The 19,865-nt window shown below is 39.0% G+C and overlaps 1 protein-coding gene across 7 annotated transcripts; it reads left to right on the top strand.

Moving 5' to 3' along the window:
* The first annotated feature begins 1,529 nt into the window (after positions 1-1,529).
* LOC110795030 (N-glycosylase/DNA lyase OGG1) lies at positions 1,530-19,464 on the top strand. Of its 7 annotated transcripts, none has more exons than XR_008928570.1 (7): positions 1,530-1,654; positions 1,879-1,905; positions 2,524-3,322; positions 4,501-4,711; positions 17,046-17,375; positions 17,459-17,692; positions 18,965-19,464. XR_008928570.1 is itself a non-coding variant. In XM_021999997.2 (5 exons), exons 3-5 carry the CDS (start codon positions 2,556-2,558, stop codon positions 17,462-17,464), a joined length of 984 nt encoding a protein of 327 aa, XP_021855689.1. In that variant the 5' UTR covers positions 1,530-1,654; positions 1,879-1,905; positions 2,524-2,555; the 3' UTR covers positions 17,465-17,834. The 7 variants fall into 7 exon arrangements, 2 of the variants coding, with proteins under 2 accessions (XP_021855689.1, XP_021855687.1); XR_008928569.1 differs by having other exon boundaries at positions 18,961-19,464; XR_008928571.1 differs by having other exon boundaries at positions 18,924-19,464.
* Positions 19,465-19,865: the final 401 nt, after the last annotated feature.

The following is a 19,865-nucleotide window of genomic DNA, read 5'->3' as shown; positions in this document are numbered from 1 at the left end:
ACCTAATGTGTTTTCCAATACGCAAGTGCTTGATTTATCAGTCAATGTTCGATCCTAATTCAATAAAGGGTTATTGGCAGAAAAACATTTTTATTATATTTTTAATACGAAGTACTCCATATGTTTTTCTAATGAAAATGAAATTTTATAAGTATGTTTTTAATATGTGGGATCATTTTATGTGTTATGAAATCTAAACATTCGTTGCTTATAAAGCCTTATCTATATTATCAAAATCTCTAATAATTATATATTTTATCTAGCATGAATAGATGTGCTGCTAGCCCTGTCAAACCGGTTACAACGAAGTTTATTTGACCATCTTTACACTGCTAGACCTGCATTCGATCCTTTGTATGTGGATCGTTTTTTTTGGGGATTGTTGTTTTATATTACTATTGTTTTTGTGGTTTCTTCTTAGTATTTACGGAATCGCAATGAATAATCCATAATCAGATTGCATATTGCAATATACGACCATTGTCACTTCTGAAAAACCATTGTCATCTTCATCAACCTTAGTGAAAAACATATCAAATTCAGTAAAGGGTCCAGCTTTTGCTTCCGTTCAAGAACAAAACATCAACATACCAATTTTTCTTCTACACCTTCTTCCAACCCGTACATTGTTGCAATTGAAACTAATTTAGAAAAGGTAGATTCGATTTAATATTTCAATTGAGCATTTTATCAAATATCTTAAATGCATCACAAAGGGAAGTTTATGTAATAAAAATTCCGACTATCTTATAGCCCAATTCGAAAGATATTAAGGGAAGATCGAATCGCAATTGAGAATAGGTTTTATCTAGCACGAATGTCCATCTATCTTATAGCCAATTCAAAAAATTAGTACTTCGTAGCACGAATGAATGTGGACCAAAAATGACAGATTATTTTTCTGAACAACAATGGCAGAAAAAGGAAAGAGAATAAGGAAGATGAAGGAACAATAACAATTTCGTTTGGCGCTCTTCACGAAGGCGCAAATTGGACAAAATAATACCGCCCAATTCTCAGCACTTGGCGCAATATGTGAAAAAAGCTCCCGCCCAAATTTCCCTCTCATTTTTTTAGTGGGATTGATGATGTGTCAACAAATTATTGTGGTGTATAAGATGCTCTTGTAAACTAGGTGTACATAAAGATGGCCGTTGGCCGGGTTGGGTTTCGGGCCCACAACGGGCCACATTGTATCGGGCCGAAAAGTTCAAAACAAGGCCCAGATACGGCCCGAGTACACGGGCTTTTGTGCCGGGCCGGACTGACATGTCATGCCTAAGGCTAATTTTACTAAATTTAGCGTGTTTTGTCGTGGCGGGTCGAGTCGTGTCGTGCCTTGTCGTGCTTTTTCCAAAAAATTAAGGCCCAAGCCCGACCCACTGCCCACGACTTCGAACTCGTACCGGACCGGGCTTTTTTATTACTCGGGCCGAGTCGGCTTTTTTCGTACCAGATCGGGCCGGACTTCGGACCGGTCCACAACCATCTTTAGGCGTGTACAAGTAGCCTTTTCCTACGCGACTCTACTTGAATACAATAGAGAGAGTATATGTCTGATTTTTACTTTCTCCAACGTTCCTCCAAATTAATTTGTCGCTAGCGAGGCGAGGCGAGGCGAGGCCAGGAGCGAAACCCGGCGAACAGCGAAAAGGTACCTTCCTCTACCCCCTCAATCCTTTACATCTTTAACTGATCCGACACAATTCTCTAGACTTTCGCTTTCTCTCAAGATTCTCAAGCACTTCCAGTATATTGGGGCTTGTTAATAATGTCAGTTCTCCGCCTTCGTCTGTTCAAATATAGAATCTCAAGTCTTATCTTCATTCACCTCTCTCTTTCTCATAATATGCTGATTGATTATCATTGATTTTGCAGGTTCATTAGAAGTTGCCAGACTTATTGGTGAGTAATTTAACCTAATTTACGTTTCTCCTTGTTGCCGGAATTGAATAATGTTCTGCATATTGAATTGGGAAATGGTTTTCTCTTTAGATATTGTGTTAAGTTTTTTACTTTTTGAACAATATCTTATGCCATCGCTCTGTCTTAAATCTCAATGCTTAAATGTAACCAATGTGCTTATCTTTTCTATTTGCCACTTGATGCGCCAATATTAGAGGCGAGACAATATTTGCGCAATTAATGTTGTTTGTGGTAATGAATCTCTAAATCGCCTAAATGATAATACTTCAAATCGCCTACTAAATGATAGTGGAGTGCTCCAAATCACCAAGCGGAAACTATAGTACTGCATGTTGATGGTGTTGTGATGTCATTTTTGGAAACAATTTAACACGCTCATAGTTTCTTTGGTTAATGCTTAGAATGTAGTCTAAAAATGGCATCACAAGAGTATTCCTATATGCAAAAACTGCCAACCTGTTAATTATTGGGCTTACATATTTGTGTATAACTAGCATTTAATTCTTGTCCACTGTATCATTCAGAAGAATCTAAGGTGAATTATGTTTGTGTCGAGTCTGTTGACCATTCCTCTTCAACGCCCTATGCCATTTTCAGGAAATGCAATAGTGCACTAAACGACAAATTCCATGAAGCGAAGAAGACCCTTTCCTTCACCATTATCCGTTATAAAATGCACAACACCCTCAACCCCCCCAACTCCATGCAACTTCGACATCACCCAGTTTTCCAAAACCAAAACCAACCTAAACTCTGAAACTCTCTCCATCTCTTCAAAGAGACCACCTAGGAGATCTTTGTCTGAAACCCTAAAAATCGAAAACTTGCCACCCGAGAAATGGACACCCCTCAATTTGGGGAAATCAGAGCTATCGTTGTCCCTGACATTTCCAACAGGACAGACTTTCAGGTGGAAGAAAACAGGGAGACTCCAATACACGGGAGTTATCAAGTCCCATTTGGTGTCCTTGAAGCACCTTGAAAATGGTGATGTTTCTTACCATTTTCACACGGCTACCTGTCCTACTTCCGGTTCCAATTCCAACTTCAATGAGGAGGAGGATGCTAAGCTAGCTTTGCTTGATTTTGTTAACGTGGGTATTCGTTTGACTGACTTGTGGGCGGATTTTTCGGCCTCAGATCAGAAGTTTGCTGAGCTAGCACCTCATTTGGTCGGTGCCCGTGTGCTCAGGCAAGATCCTTTGGAGTGCCTAATTCAGTTCTTGTGTTCAACTAATAATAACATTCAGAGGATTACTCGAATGGTTGATTACATTTCTTCATTAGGTCATTATTTGGGAAGTGTTGAGGGGTTTCAGTTTTATCAATTTCCATCATTGGAGCGGCTGTCCATTGTCTCTGAAGCGGAGCTAAGGGAGGCTGGATTTGGTTATAGGTTGGTCTTTCCTCATTTTGCATCTAGAATAGAATCAATAGATTGTCCTGAATTATTTACATCTTGTCTTCGTGAAGATTGAATGACTTGCAAACAGAGAGGAATACTCGTGCTTTCTTTTACTTTCAAACTTCTGTGCACGTGGCTGACGCATTTTGTATGCTGAGCTAATACTGCTTGGTCAAAATATCATGATTTTGTCTACTTGACAAATACTTCGTATTGTTTAGTAAAAATATCATGTTTTTTATTTTTTATTGTTGGATACTTGGATGACAAAGTAAAGGTAGCTTTATCGTCTGAGCTCCTTTATTTCTGCTACATTGTGAACAAATAAGTGTGAATTCTGGAGCTATGGTTTTAACGTTAGCTAATTAGCTCAAGGACTTGCACTACTTTTATTTTTATTTTTTATTATTATCAAAAGCTTGTTTTTTTGTATATATTTTTTATTTGAAATTTCAGTTTTGTGTACCTAGAGCCTCATAGGAACGAGGGGTGTGTCGTCAGCGTGAGGTACAACTGTACATGTTATTGATTTAAATATTATATCGTCCGTTGTGATCTCCGTGCAAAGTTGCCATTTTTTTAGGATTAAACTCCGCACACATGGTATGTGACTAAGTTATTTTACTACGAGGTCTGCACATACACAATAAAGAAAAAGAATAAAGAAATAACTCTTATTACTTGTTTTAGACGAATCAAAAGGATATAAATCTCACATAGCCGACATTAATTTGGAGATTTTTTCCTAATGGATTAATTTGGAGATTTAACGGTAGAAAATGACTGCTTACAAATGTGTTAAAACCCAAAATTTCACTTCCCTCAACAAAAATGCAAAGCTAACACTAGTGAAGTTGAATACTTTATTGTTTTCTACGGTTCTACCTTCATCTCTAAAACTTGAGGCCTTTGGTGCTGGACCCTTTGTGCACCCTTGCTTGTGATTTTTCCCTGGCCATCACTTCAGCTGTGTTTTATTTAATATGTAGTATTTACATTGGCTCTTTAGATTATTATCTTATCACAATTCCCTATATAAGTACCTCTATGTATCTTTTTAGATTCATCTTAAATTGAGTTCCTTTCTCTTACGCTTGTCAGAGTGCGTAATTTCCATATCATACAATATGCAAGTTGACATCTCGTTTATCATTGTTTTGCATGAAAAGAGCCAAATACATGGTCAGCACAATAAAGGCCTTGCAATTGAAACCTGGTGGTGGTGTTAAGTGGCTTTCTTCTTTGCGTGAATTGGATCTTGAAAAGGTCATAATCAATCTCTCCACTTTGCCCGGTGTGGGTCCAAAGGTGGCATCGTGTGTAGCTCTCTTTTCCCTGGACCAACATCATGCAGTTCCAGTTGACACGCATGTTTGGCAGGTAAATAGCTGTAACTCTTCAGTGATGGAATCCTTTTCACTAGCATGTGGTTGGAGATTTGGAGGGAAGGGAAGGAAAGGGGAGGGTAAAGGAGGGGTTCATTTTCCTGAGTTTGGATAACAACTAGGACCACTAGGTTAGTACTCTACTACTTGAGCGATGCTTGATTTTAACAAAAAAATAACTTTCAACATCTTTTTGATGATCAGAAGATTTCTATGACTAACTAATTGCCAACATGTTCATAAAAAGGCTTTGGACAATACTAAAAATAAGTTAATATGAATATAAGTTGAAATTATGTAGTAAGTTAAGTATTTTGATAAAATTGACTTTTACCACCTTAGAAAATTGGCAAATTGTTTTACCACAAAAAAAATAGAAATTGTATTTTACCACCTAAAAAAATTTGTTTTGGCAAGATGGACGAAAACGTCATGTGGGGCCCTTTTTTGACGCAGATCAAACATAAATCATACCTTAAAGACGCTTGATTCTTCTTTGCAAATCTGGAAAAGAATTATGCCTCTACTAATTTGAGAAATATTACCAAATTATGTGAATTAATGGGAAGCAAGGGAAAATGATAGCTTATATACATGGAAATCGTGGGAGAAGATAAGGAAATTAGAAATATAGCTGTTGAAATGGACCCCACATAACATTTTAGTCCACCTTGCCGTTTAGAGGTGTATTTTTAGGTGGTAAAATACTTTTTTGTTTAGGTGCTAAAACACAAATTTGTCATTTTTTACTAAGTATTTAGTAATTTATAAAATTAAATGATCATAAATACATATTTCTTGTAATAAAGTTCCACTATAGGTTAATAGATAGGAAAACAACCCAAACAGGAAGCTTTGCAATTAAACCAATGTTGAAAAGCACAATTATTCTCTTGTTTGCAGCTCTAGACATTAGAGCCGTCATTATTAACTTTTGTAGCTCCATGATGCCATTCCAATAAACCAAACTGGAAATAGCTACTAATGTCCTCACCTTTATGCTAAAACTAAGCCCCAATAACATCTTCCTTGTAATCTCTTTTGTGCAAGCTCTGGACAAGGAAACCAAAGAAAGAATTTGAAACATTCTTAAAGTTCAGCCAGAAAACAGAAATTCAATGAAGTAGAGCCTAGAAATCAGAAAATAATCAACCACATCAAGGATATGTTAGTTTTTGATAAGTTGTCATGTTGGTGTGGTTAGTTTTCGCTGAGTGATGCTAGTACCCTTCAACGGTTTGTGGTAGGGGGTGACTAGTGTTCCTACTGCTCTTTAGTAGCATGACTGTCACGCTTTTATATGAACACCAATAATAAATTACTAAAGGTGTTACTAATTATCTCAATAAATTGAGCACTAAAAAGGAGATGAGACATTGTGATTGATAAAATACAAAAGCAACTCTAAAAAAGCAGGGCTTAAGACATTATCAAACCAATACTTTGTTCTACCACTAAGATAAGGAAATACAACAAAACATTAACTAAACACCTTCAAGTACTCGTAAAATACCTTGAAAAATTACTATGTAGTAAATCTCAAGTCTACAGGTTCTTCATAGCAGGTGCTACGGTAGCCCAGCCAGCAAAACCTGCTAGAAAGGAGGTCTCGGTAGTTTCTTAATAAATCATATCCCTGAAACTCAAAGCAATTACAATTTAACAGGTTCGCAAAGCTGAAATATCAACAATTGAAATTAGTTTAGCAAGGTGGATATATAAGCAAATGCAAATTGGGGGATATTCAGTGACCAATTTTGAAAATTAACAACAATTCCAGCCTATTACCATGATATGAGATATTAACGCACATTAGCTCTGTTAAGTGCACAAATGAGATAAAAGAATCACCAATCAAATTGAAAAAGAAACACAATGGCCCAATGGCCCTGTTTGGTTATTGGCGGCTGTTAGCATGTTTGACTAGTTGTTAGCTGTTTGTATTAGCTGGTTTGACTAGCTGGTTAAATTAACTGTTTGTGTAAAAGTGTTTGGTAAATTAGCGGTTAGCTGTTTAATATGTAAAATGACCATTAAGGACAATGATATACTTTGTTGTTGGATACTTTTTTCTTATTAATATTAGACAAATAGTTTATTATTTAGTTATCTTCTCTTTATTTTTTCGAATAAACATTGAACAAGTAAAACAAATTTATTTTCCCTTCAAACAAAAAAAAAAACATTGCTTTTTAAAATATTCTTAATTAATTTAAAATATATAAGTTCTTGATATGCAAATAGAGAAATATTACTAATGGTATTATTAGTATGATTGCAATAGTTTTTAAGTGCTTCAAAGTACTAATATAAAATTTATTTACTAACAAGAAACGAGTAGTAAATGGGCAAAGGAAATGATGTAGGGTGCTAGGGTTGGTAAGTGTTGTAATTTTAGACAATGTTAGGACAAAATAGTCATTTTACATTCACTTTTCAAACCTCTAATTCCTATGTTAAGCTTTTTGAGAATTAATTTTTTCACCCCAAAGCTCTTTTCCAAACCTCTCATAACCAAACACTTCCAGTTAGCTTTTTCAAAAGGTCAAACCTCTACTTCACCTCAAAAAGCTCTTTTTCCCACTAGTCATACTGCTCATTATACTATTGACCCCAAAAGTGGAGTTGCTCTTTCTCCATTATCTTGGTTCTTCTCCACAAATATATAGCTCTATCAACAATATTACGTATGATATAGTACACTAATATTAATTATATATTATGATTGCCAAATATCTGCATTTCTATGAACAATTTCAATTGAATCTCCAAATTTTTACTTCAATTTATCTGAAAAACAACTTTGTGAATATGTTTTGAATTGAAAAGGAAAACTACAATTGGACCAGCTATCCAAGACTCTGTATTCATAAAATTTCCCAAGAAATTAATTTATGGACAAATTGTTTTTTACCACCTAAAAAAATAAAACTTGCATTTTACCATCTAAAAAAAGTGTAAAAGTTATTTTTTACCACCTAAACCAAACTTTTCTTCTGCTTTGCTATCTGCTTTGCTATCTTCTGTTTTGACAAGACTTTTACAAATCCAAAAAACGAGTCACAATATGTTAGAATCACAAACATCTTCAATGGGCATTGAAATATGACCATGAACTATCAAGGGCTGAATTCACTATCAGATGAAGGATCGGTGCTTAAAACTGTAAGATCACAAACTGAAGTATCAGAACTGGGAAAAGTGTTGAGTTTGTAAAAGTCAGAAGCAAAGCAAAAGAAAAGTAGAAGCAAAGCAGAAGAAAAGTAGAAGCAAAGCAGGAGAAAATTTTGGTATAGGTGGTAAAAAACAACTTTTACACAATTTTTAGGTGGTAAAATACAAGTTTTGTTTTTTTAGGTGGTAAAAAACAATTTTTAGAATTTTTTAGGTGGTAAAAATTTTTTGTCCTTAACTTATTGTGGAAATAAATAATATCACCATCACCACTGCAACAAGAACTTAAGAAGAGGAGGTGTTGCTCTAAAAAATATCATGACCTCTAATGGAAAGCTTCAATTCAAATTCCAAATAACTTAGGCTTAGTTAGAGAAAAAATAAAAGCAAAGAAAATATCCACATAAAACAAAGGAACCCAGAAAAAAAAAGTACAAATTTGAATAAAATGTATACCTTTGCAAACCAAGATTGAGGGAGCTCAAGAAAATCAAAATGAAAAAGAGAAGGAAGACTTGAAACAAATTTGGAGTTTTAACTACCAATTCTACATTTGGACAAAAATTGATGAACTGGCCAAATCTGCAACCGTCATTTATGTTGCTACAAAGAACTGGAGTAAAGAAAGGGGGTGTAATATTTTTTGTGTTGTGTGCTATCTGATGCTTTAGCTTCTGTGCCAAATACTTTTATCACTTCCTACCCTACAGTTGACCTTAGTTTACATGGATCCTTGATTTTGAAGGATGATTTGTTTCTGATTGCAGTTTCAACCTTGTCATCGATGCTGTTAGTAAACATAGAAGAACATACTTGTAACTTTGGTTCCTTCTAAAACATAAAATTAAAAGTTTCTTCGTACAGTTCTTTAAGCAAGCAGCCATGAAAGTTGTCATTGGTTTTGACTTTTTCATTACCTCTGGTAGTAAGAATAGATCATGTTGAGGTTTGTAAAAGGTTCCTACTCTTTTTGTTTCCTTTCAAATCTTCCCAATTATTGGTAGATTTTGTTTATTAAACAAGGTTTAAAAATTTACCAAATCTATTCCTTTCCTTCCTTTTCCTTAACCTTTTCCAGTTTTTATACAAACAGTGGAAAATGAACTCCTTTTCTCTCCCCAATCCCTTACTTTCCTGTCACATAATTTTCTTTTCCCTTCCCTCCCCCGTGTAAAGCTCTAGCTTTACTTACACCAACAGCACACACAACACAAGGCAAAATAAGATAGGAAGAAGAAGGATTGTTGATTGAAAGTCTTAATCGAAAGGTTTACAATTGTCAGTAGCTTTAGGCTACAAATCTCAGTTAGTAACTTGAGGTTACAACTCTCCAAAACTCCAAACTATTCTTAATGTCTTTCTCTTTCCTCTTCTCTACTACTTATACTACTTAGCTGTTACAATAATTAATGCTCTGCAGTGAATCTGTTTGTCAGGTAGTGACAACGGTATTGTGAGGTGCCTCTCCCTTTTGTGCAGCTGCAATGTTGTTGTTGTGCTTCTGTCTTCCCTTCCCCTTTCTGTTGCGTCTGTGGTAAAAACCAGCAGAGGTGTGTCAGGTGTTGGTTGGTCCATTACAACACCCCGCCCCCAAACCAACACCTTGTCCTCAAGGTGGAAGTCCGGAAAATGTTCGTTCAGCAAGAACGCATCCTCCCAAGTGGCTTCAAAGGTAGGCAGCCCTGCCCATTTGATCAACACCCTTGTGTTCTCCCCTTCTGTTCGGACCTCTAGCAGCTCCTCTGGTTCAACCATCAATTCCAACTCTTGATTGAGTTGTGCAGGCAATGTTGGCGCAGTTGCTGATACCCCACAAGCCCTTTTCTATTGAGAAACATGGAAAACCGGATGGATTTTACTTTCCACCGGCAATTGTAATTTATATGCCACTGTCCCAATTTTCTGAATAACTTCGAATGGGCCATAGAAACGGGCTGCTAATTTTTCATTGGGCCGTTTTGCTAGTGATTTCTGCCTGTACGGTTGTAACTTAAGGAACACCTTGTCCCCAATTTCAAAAGAGTCCTCCCTTCTCTTTTTATCAGCATACTTCTTCATTATCTGTTGGGCACGCAGCAGGTTGAGTTTCAGTTCATCTAGGACTCCGTCTCGTTCTCTTATCATCTCATCCAAACTATCTACAGCCGTCTGGCCTTCTCCCATTCGTAGCAGCTGTGGTGGGTCTCTGCCATACACCACCTTGAAAGGTGTCATGGCAGTTCACAGGTGTGGAGAAGTGTTATACGAATATTCAGCCCACATTAACCACTTTGACCATTCTCGTGGTTTGCTACCCACAAAACACCTCAGGTAGGTCTCAAGACCTTTGTTCACGTTTTCTGTTTGTGCGTCGGTTTGCGGGTGATACGAAGTATTTCTCTTTAAGGTAGTGCCATGGAGTTTGAATAATTCCTTCCAAAAACTGCTAAGGAAAACTCGGTCTCGATCAGACACAATGGAGGTGGGAAATCCATGTAGTCTGACCACTTCCTTGATGAAAGCCGTTGCGACTGACAAAGCTGTGAAAGGGTGTTTGAGGCCGATGAAGTGCGCATACTTTGACAGTCGGTCTACAACTACCAGAATGGTGTCGACACCCCTCGAAAGTGGAAGTCCTTCAATGAAATCCATGGAGATCTCCTCCCATATGGCTGAGGGTATGGGCAGAGGTTGCAATCTGCTGCTGCGAATGTTTGTTTTGTTGGCACACCACACACTCTCGTACATACTTAGCCACTGTCTTCCGCATCCCTTGCCAAAACCACTCCGAAGTCAGTCTTAGGTATGTTTTTACTTCCCCCGCATGCCCCCCCGTAGGTGAATCATGGTATTCCTTTAGCAACAATGGAATCACATGAGATGTCTTGGGTAACACCATACGGCCCTTATTCACTAACCTGTGTCCAGCCAAAGAGAAACCCGCAATCAACTTCCCCTCTTGTAGTTCCTGCCTCATTTTCTCCAACCCACTGTCTCCCTTCACCTCTGCTTCCAAACAATCCCAATCCACCTGTTGTGAGGTCAGCAGGTCAGCAGTGTACACAACTCCATCACACTCATTTCCAGCTCTCCCTCCCCTTTTCTTGATAGGGCATCAGCTACCCTATTGGCGGTTTCGGGCTTGTATTGGATGTCGAAATCGAATCCAATGAGCTTCCTTACCCACTTTTGGTAGTCGGCACCAATCTCCCGTTGTTGAGTGATGTACCTTAAGCTTTGTTGATCGGTACGGATCACAAAGTGCCTACCAAGTAGATAGTGCTTCCACTTCTCAACTGCCAAACAAATTGCCATTAGTTCCTTTTCGTAGATGGACCTCCCTCTTGCTCGTGGCCCAAGCACTTGACTGTAATAAGCAATAGGGCGGTTCTCCTGCATCATCACGGCCCCTAAGCCATAACCCGAAGCATATGTCTCTACAACGAACTCTTTTCCGAAGTCCGGCATGGCTAACACGGGCTGTCACCATGGCCTCTTTCAGGCTCACAAAGGCTTTTGTTGCTTCCTCCGACCATCCAAAGCAATCCTTCGGAGTTGGTCAGTCAATGGCTGTGCAATTCGAGCATAATTCGCTATGAATTTTCGATAGTACTCGGTCAGACCAAGGAACCCGCGTAGTTCACGCAAATTCTTAGGGATGCTCCACTCCTTCATAGCCCTTACTTTCTCCTGGTCAAACACTCCTTGCTGGGATATTACATGCCCCAAATAGGCAATCTCATGCCTACCAAATTCACACTTTTTGAGGTTTGCAAACAATTGATGTTCTGCCAGGGTAGATAGGACTAAATGCAAATGCCTGAGATGTTCCTCTTCACAAGTACTATACACTAAGATGTCATCAAAAAATACAAGAACAAATTTGCGTAAGTAAGATCAGAATACCTCATTCATCAAAGATTGAAAAGTAGCCGGAGCATTGGTAAGCCCGAACGGCATGACAAGGAACTCATAGTGCCCCTCATGAGTTCGGAAAGCGGTTTTGTGTGCATCTTCCGGCCTGACTAGTATTTGATGATAACCGGCCCGGAGATCTAACTTCGAAAACACCTTGGCTCCATACAACTCATCCAGCAGTTCATCTATTACCGGGATGGGATATTTGTCCGGCACGGTCTCTTTGTTCTAAGCCCGGTAATCGGCACAAAAACGCCAAGACCCGTCTTTCTTCTTCACCAATAGCACAGGCTGGAAAATGGGCTGGTCGAAGGTCTTATAATTCCGGCTTCCAACATCTCCCTGATCAACCTTTCAATTTCTTCCTTCTGAACTTGAGGGTATCTATAGGGCCGAACTCCTACTGGGTTACTGCCTTCTTTAAGCACAATAGCGTGCTCATGGTTGCGGAACCCTTTCGAACTCAGCCACGGCCCCTTGTAAGTACGCCGGTATGTTCTGCCCTCCCTGTTCTTCTTGCTCTAGTTGATTGAACTCCATGAGGATTCCCCCACCTTCTCTCCTAATTACCTTAAGCATTGCCTTCAGCGATATCCCGGAACGATTTAGGGAAGGGTCCCCCTTCAATTTCATAGTGAGGCCACCTACCTGATACTTCATCTCTTGCGTTTTCCAGTTCGTCACTACTGGACCCAACTTCTCCAACCATTGTATACTGAGAATAACATCAGAATTGCCCAATTCTAGAGGAAGGAAATCCTCCTGTATTTCAATGTCATTGCTCAAGCTCACACGCACTTCCCTGCATATCCCTTTCCCTTTCACGGCCTCCCCATTGCCCAAGGAAACCCCAAAACCTGCTGATTCAGTTACTGGCACTCTCAATTTCTGTACAGCTTGAAGTGATATGAAATTATGGGTGGCTCTCGGACCCACCATTACCACCACCGCACCACCACCAATCCGCCCATTAAGCTTGAGTGTCTTTGGGTTAGTTAAGCCCACAATGGAATTGATGGAGATGGTCGTCAGTGTTTCCTCTTCTTCCGTCACCCCCCACGACTGAAAATCGTCGTCACCTTCATTCTCCTCCGCCTCTTCCTCCTCCACTAACAGCACGCTCAACTCTCTCCGCTTACACTGGTGGCCCACTCCCCATCTTTCATCACACCGGAAACATAGCCTTCGGGCTTTGGTCTTGTAGTTCGCGCTCCGTCAGTCGTTTCACTTCAGTAGCGATGGGATTTCTCCGAGATTCAAAAGTGAACCACCTTAACGCATCTCCTTCCATGGAAACCACAGCCACCTCGAGCTTCTCTTTCTCTGTCAGTTTATAAAAATCAAAATATTTCTCACCTCGGAGTATCCAGCCATCCGGATCCGTCCCCTCAAACACGGGCATGTCAAGTTTGCGGTATTTTCAGTTCCTGCCACCTCCGCCGCTGTTGTGGTGCCGCCCTCCTCCACCCCCCTGGTCATCGTACTCCTGGTCTTCCTCATAACCCCTCCTAAACTGCCGACGATTTTCCGAGTGGGCCCCATCCCCCTGGTGGTTTCTATTGGCCAGCAATAGTTTCATTTCCGTTTGGAATTTTTCTTGGCTTTCCTTCAAGATGTTCATCTGGGCGGTTTGGTCTCCCCTATAGCGGTCAATCCGACCCTCCAATCTGGTGGTGGCCGCCTCCACCGACTCCTTGTTTCTCTGCGTATCCTCCACACTTTTTGCCGCAAAGTTCTCCGCCAAGGTCTTTTGGAACGCCGCCATCCCTTCCGCTAGCATCTGTTGAATCGAGTCCTCCATGCTGGTCATCCGTTGGTTCACCTCTGCCATGGAGGTCTCTATGGCTTCGGTTCTCTGGGTGTTGGAGTTCACCATGGTGGCTTGTCCTTGCCAGTCATGTTCGAAACGGCTCTGATACCAAGTGTAAAGCTCTAGCTTTACTTACACCAACAACACACAACACAAGGCAAAATAAGATAGGAAGAAGAAGGATTGTTGATTGAAAGTCTTAATCGAAAGGTTTACAATTGTCAGTAGCTTTAGGCTACAAATCTCAGTTAGTAACTTGAGGTTACAACTCTCCAAAACTCCAAACTATTCTTAATGTCTTTCTCTTTCCTCTTCTCTACTACTTATACTACTTAGCTGTTACAATAATTAATGCTCTGCAGTGAATCTGTTTGTCAGGTAGTGGCAACGGTATTGCGAGGTGCCTCTCCCTTTTGTGCAGCTGCAATGTTGTTGTTGTGCTTCTGTCTTCCCTTCCCCTTTCTGTTGCGTCTGTGGTAAACCAGCAGAGGTGTGTCAGGTGTTGGTTGGTCCATTACAGCCCCCCCTCTTTCACGTTAAGTATGAAAGTTTGAACCGTGTATAGGATATTGGTTACTAATAGGGATGTCAATGAATGGAGTCAAGGCGAATTTTATGTTGTTTGAGCTAGGTGTGATAAGAAATTTTCGAGTGACATTTGACTTTTCACGGTCCCCAATGCACGATTTAACACATAAATATCTCTAACTGTACACGCGTAAAAAATTAAAAAAGTTGATATTCCGAAAATATATGTTGAACACTTGAACTTGAAACAATCTAACAAGACTCTACATGAATATATTATTTCTTATAGGCTAATGAGAATTCATGGTCAAAGTATCTAAAGTTTGACCCATATTGCAATGAAACACTCTTTTAGGGACGGATGGAGTAGTAGATGAACCAGACACATTCCCACTCCCACTCTCACTCTCAACATGTCCATTACTCTCAACATGTCCATCACTTTGATTTCGTTGAGAAAACATGGTTGACCGAATAAATAATAAAACTAAATAAAAAGGATGGCATAGATCGAAAGAAAAGCAGAAGGGATTAAAGAAAAAGAGGAAGAGAGAAAAATGGAGATGATGTTAAGAGTAGTGGAGCTGCAGTATGTGGATCGCAAGAGATAAGAAGATGAAATGACGGAGGTTTGAGAAATGAGAAGGAGAAAATAATAAAGGTAGGTAGGTTAAACTCTTAACTTATCCCCTCCTTTTTCTTTTTTCTTTTTCTTAAGTGTTTTAATGGGTTGGAACTTGAGACAAGTTGAATTTCTATTTACTGTCCCCTTGACATCCCCTTTTTAACCACGACGTCCCCGTTAAAACCCACCCGTCCTCAATATTTCAAGAACGTTTCTTAGTTGTCCCTGTATTGATACGTGTATCTCTGGCTTCCAGCCGTCACCGTGCATCATAGGTTGCGAATATTCAGGAATGGAGGGAGTAAATGAGAAGCCCAAACAAATTACTAAACTCTTTTAGTAAATAAGCCAATTTGGCTAGTTAGTATTCACAAAAAACTCATTTAAGTTTGGAGGGAATTCAAGCTTTTCAGAAATACGGCTTATGATCTATGACTTATGAGTCATGAATTCAAATGTATAGACCAAAATTAGGCAATTCTTTAAAGGAAAAATTGGAAACAATTTGAATTTACTCGTCGATGCGTTTATTTATTCAAGCTTGTTCTATCTTGAGTTTATGCTGGAATTGCAAATTAGGCAATTCTTTAAAGGAAAAATTGGAAACAATTTGAATTTACTTGTCGATGCTCGTTTATTTATTCAAGCTTGTTCGAGCTTGTTCAATCTTGAGTTTATGCTGGAATTGCAAATGAGCAAGCTTGAGCCGAACCCGAGCTAGCCAATTGCTTGCCGAGCCAAGCTTGAACTAGAAGTCATATTGACCATTGTATCTTGATCCATACCCAAACTTAGTCCAAACTGTTATTATTTGTACTTAAATTTCCCTTTTCCTCCTCCCTCTCTTGTAGAATTTGAAGAAATTTTGTCGGATTGTCAAGCAATATTTTGTCATTTTAGATTTGGCAGGTGCTTTAATATTTGTAAATGGCATGCAATTCATGCTTATTTCCCGTTATTTTCTTTAAATTCTTTGAATTAGGCAAATTGGTCTTCAAATCCTAGTGAGAGATCAGTTTTTCACCTAGTTGGTTATTTTTGTGAGAGTAATTAATCTTTCATGACTTCCACCGTCTTCAATGGTATAGAATTAGCATTTGGCTGACGGGTGCAACGGTGATATTGAAAATTATGGTGTATAGTTGAAAGTTGAATAAAATGACGACAAGCTTCATGTAAATTGACTTCAAAGTCCAAACCCTTGCTCCAGCCCCCCTCCCCCAAATTTCCCCCTTTGTGTTTAGTACTTTGGTTAATTGGTTACCCTTGTCGGCCTTGTGTGTTTAGGGTATCTTACAGACCTGGGGAGTCTATTGCTCACTCTTTACAAACCAAACAGCACTTAAAGGTTTATTACTCACAAACCTAGCAGCTAAATGAAAGATTTATTGCCCACAAACCTAGCAGATGAGAAACTTATCATCGCTATTTTTTGAAATCAGTTAACCCATCTGCTGTAGAGCTTTCACCATTTTGTTATTTTCCAAAGAGCTCCAAATAAGCGAATGAGCTAATAGCCTTTTGGGTGCACCTAGAGGTGCAAATTGAGAGAAATCTGCATTCCTTGGGGTTATTTTTTTGATTTTTCAAGGAAATAATTTTTTTAAATAGGATGAAGTGCTGTTTGGTGATGGTTGTTAATTGTTTGGGCAGGTCGCTACAAGATCCCTCATGCCCGAATTAGCAGGTGTCCGTTTGACATCAAAATTGTGTAGCCGGGTGGCTGAAGCATTTGTTACAAGATATGGGAAATATGCTGGGTGGGCTCAGACGCTACTTTTTGTGTCTGAGTTACCCTCTCAAAGGGGCATCATACCACAGCAAGTTTGTACTGTGAAAGAAAAGAATTTACAGAAGAAAAGAGTGTTTTGAGTGAAAAATTGAGGATGTATGCCTGAGGTTACTTGTATACATGTCTGAATAGCGAGGCTTTATCTGGAAATCAGACGCCTGTTAGTGTTTGGAGTTGCGCAGATAAATGCTGGCAATGCTTGTGCTGGTGGGTGGTGAGATAAACTTCTGTAGGCCTCTTCCCCTTGCATTTAGTTAGAACTTGAGATTTTTGGTTGCACTTTCCCTTTGTTGATGAATTTACATTGTTAAAAATCTACATACCATTGGGATGTGATTATGATTCAGACATTCAGGTTGTTGTTTGTGTATTTTATTTTATGTGTAAGATGTAAGATTCCATTTCCGGGCCTTTTAACATTTTAAATATTGGTTAGTAACATTTGATTTTATGCACATTATTATTATTAAAAGGATACGCCTAAGTATTCATGTTGGCAACAGAGCTCCTACGTACAGTACAGGGGTACAGGCAATCAGGCATACAGCCTACTTTGTCGTCTCACATGTGTCTGACAAAATTGGACTCGTGTCTCCCCTGTCATCTCTTACTGGTCTATCCCAAGCGTTTTGAAGTTTGAAGGATCCGGCCTGACCCGACCCGACAGAGTGGTTGTAGTCTGAAATGGGAGGTGCAGGTGCAGACGAACTGCAATTACCACCGGCTGAGGAGTTGGTGATGCATTCTATGTCGGAAATGTACGTCAAACTCCATCGCTGTTACCATCGTTGCCGAGATTGATCTTTACAAATATGACCCTTGGGACCTGCCGGGTATCTTAAGATTTAAGATTATACTGTATTGTTTATATTATGATTGTGTTGATTGTTGAGGTTAATCTTCTAAATGGATGCAGATTTAGCGTTTTATTGGAAGGAGTGATATTTCTTCGAGGCCCAACCGGGCAGCGGGCAGCGGCTATTGGAAAGCAACGGGGAAAGATAAGCCCATCATTGCCATTGGTTTTCTATGCGGGCCCCGGGAAGGCCCCCAAGGGTGACAAAGACTAATTGGATTATGCACGGACTATCGCCTTGCTGGTGTTGACCGCTCTGCCCGCAACAATAATAATCTTATCAACAGTCTCAGGGTACTACTTCCCCTCTTTTTCTACATGTAAAATTGTTATTTAGTATAAAATAATTTGAAAATTATATAACCTAGGGGCTTTTGAGATTAAGAGATTGGGATAAGACGATACGCTTAATAAACTACGGAGTATATTTCTACCATGTACTCGTATATGCTTCTCTCATTTAGGGAGTTTTTGCCATTGGATCACGCAATTGCACCGGGCACTTTTTATTATGACCAAGAATTTATTGTGTCCCTCGAAATTTTTCTTTCTATGACCCCACTGGCCACTACCATAGTACCATCACCACGTTCCATCTTTTCTTCCTATCTCCTCACCCCCCAAAGGGTAGAGTTGTCTTTTCACGTTCTCTTCTCTCTTTCTTAAATAATACTCCATCCCCGCCTGTTTGCTCCATCGTGTTTTTTTGGTCAAATTTTAAAAAGTCCGACCACGAGTTTTCCTACTATAAGAGATAACGTAATTCGTGGGATCTTGTTTGAATGATTAAATCCGTTTAAAGTGTAATTTTAAATTGGAAAATTTGTTTTTTACATTTAAAAAATCAAAAAATTATTTTTTACCTAAAAAATAACTTGTTTTTTACCACCTAAAAATGGAAAAATAGATAGAGACTTTGGGTTGTGAAACATAATCTATCCTTACTTTTAGTTTTTACGTATCAACTTCTCCATTAATTGTTTTATAAGATGAATGACCTCCAAGGTTGATCTTCTTGGCATGAAGCCAAATTGGTTCTCCGGAATTGATACACTTTTCTTTAACCTTTGTTCAATCATTCGATCACGTAGTTTGACAAGTGGCTTATTAGTTTGATCCCTCGACAGCCAACACAATCTTGGACGTCTCCGCTATTCTTGTAAAAAGGGATTAGCTTATTTTTCCATAGATATGGATGAATTGACGTGTTTAATTCAAGATCGTATGCCCCGGTGCATGTTGTTTACAGATGATTGTGGTGTAGAATTGGAGAAATTTACATTTTAGGTCGAGTCAAATGAGCAAACATTTAGAGACAGAGGCTTTTAATCCAGAAACGGCGCAATTATTTTGAAACAAGGCTTGAAATATAAATATGGCCTAAATTGCTAGTTTTAATTGAAACATTAGTGGAAGTTATATAAGTGAATGAGTAAACATATATACACCGTAATTTTTACTAGGATAAATTAAAAGTGGAACTTTTTTCGCTTGTTTCTAAAGTGTGTGATTTGATGTAATTAAGTTGTATTGTGAACCTTAATGCGCTCTGACTCTTGGAGGAAGATCTGCTTGAGAGCATCGAATCAGCTAGATGAGCGGGTGGTGTGTCGCATATACAACAAGAAAGGTAGTGTAGAGAAGCAAAATGGAGGTATGAAGAAGGCCTCTTGTTGGTGGTAGGAGCATCGTCCCATACAACGACTTTTAACGACTTTGTGCATATAGATACCACTTCAGATTCAATGCAGGCACAAGGAGTGCACACAGAGTCGACCAGAAGCTGCTCAGAACGTCGAGAACATGGGCATTGGGCATGTGGTGACATGCTCTGAGAGAGAGGTACAGAGCGAGCTGTTAGATTACTCATTAGCTTGTAGTATCAGCAACATTACTACAACAAATAGTTGTTGTGTCAGCATGCCTACGTGGCAGTAGTTATAACTAACTCCCTTAATGAAAGGAGCTTGCTCTAACAACTTTGTGAAGGTTCTAGATTATTTGTTACTATATATATTGTAAACTGTTGTAATCATCAATAATACAATATATTTTCTTTCCCTAAATTCTGGATTCTATCATGGTATCAGAGCAGGTTTCATAAACCTGATTCGTTTTTCTGAAAGTTCCGCAAACTTTCTACACAAATTCATTCCAAAATTCTGCTAAAATAGTGTGTTCTTGTTTTGTTTCGATTGACATTTGTTGTTTGTTCTAAAAGCTAATCAAAATCTGAGTGTTTGAAGCTGCATTTTACTGAGTTTCTTGATTTGAAATCGTATTAATGGCGATTAATGATGAGAATGGTGTAGATCCAAGGAGGAATGTGGTGATGCCTCCAAACCAAGACCCTGCTAGCATCTACTACATTCATCCTTCTGATGCTAATTCTGTTCAGCTAGTTTCTTTCAAATTTGATGGTGAAGGCTTTACTGGTTGGAAGAGATCTATGATGCTTGCATTATCT

The sequence above is a fragment of the Spinacia oleracea genome, chromosome 2 (assembly GCF_020520425.1).
Source record: "Spinacia oleracea cultivar Varoflay chromosome 2, BTI_SOV_V1, whole genome shotgun sequence".
NCBI classification, from domain to species: Eukaryota; Viridiplantae; Streptophyta; class Magnoliopsida; order Caryophyllales; family Amaranthaceae; genus Spinacia; species Spinacia oleracea.
Note: the sequence above shows the minus strand (reverse complement) of the source record. Positions and strands in the feature narration are given on the sequence as shown.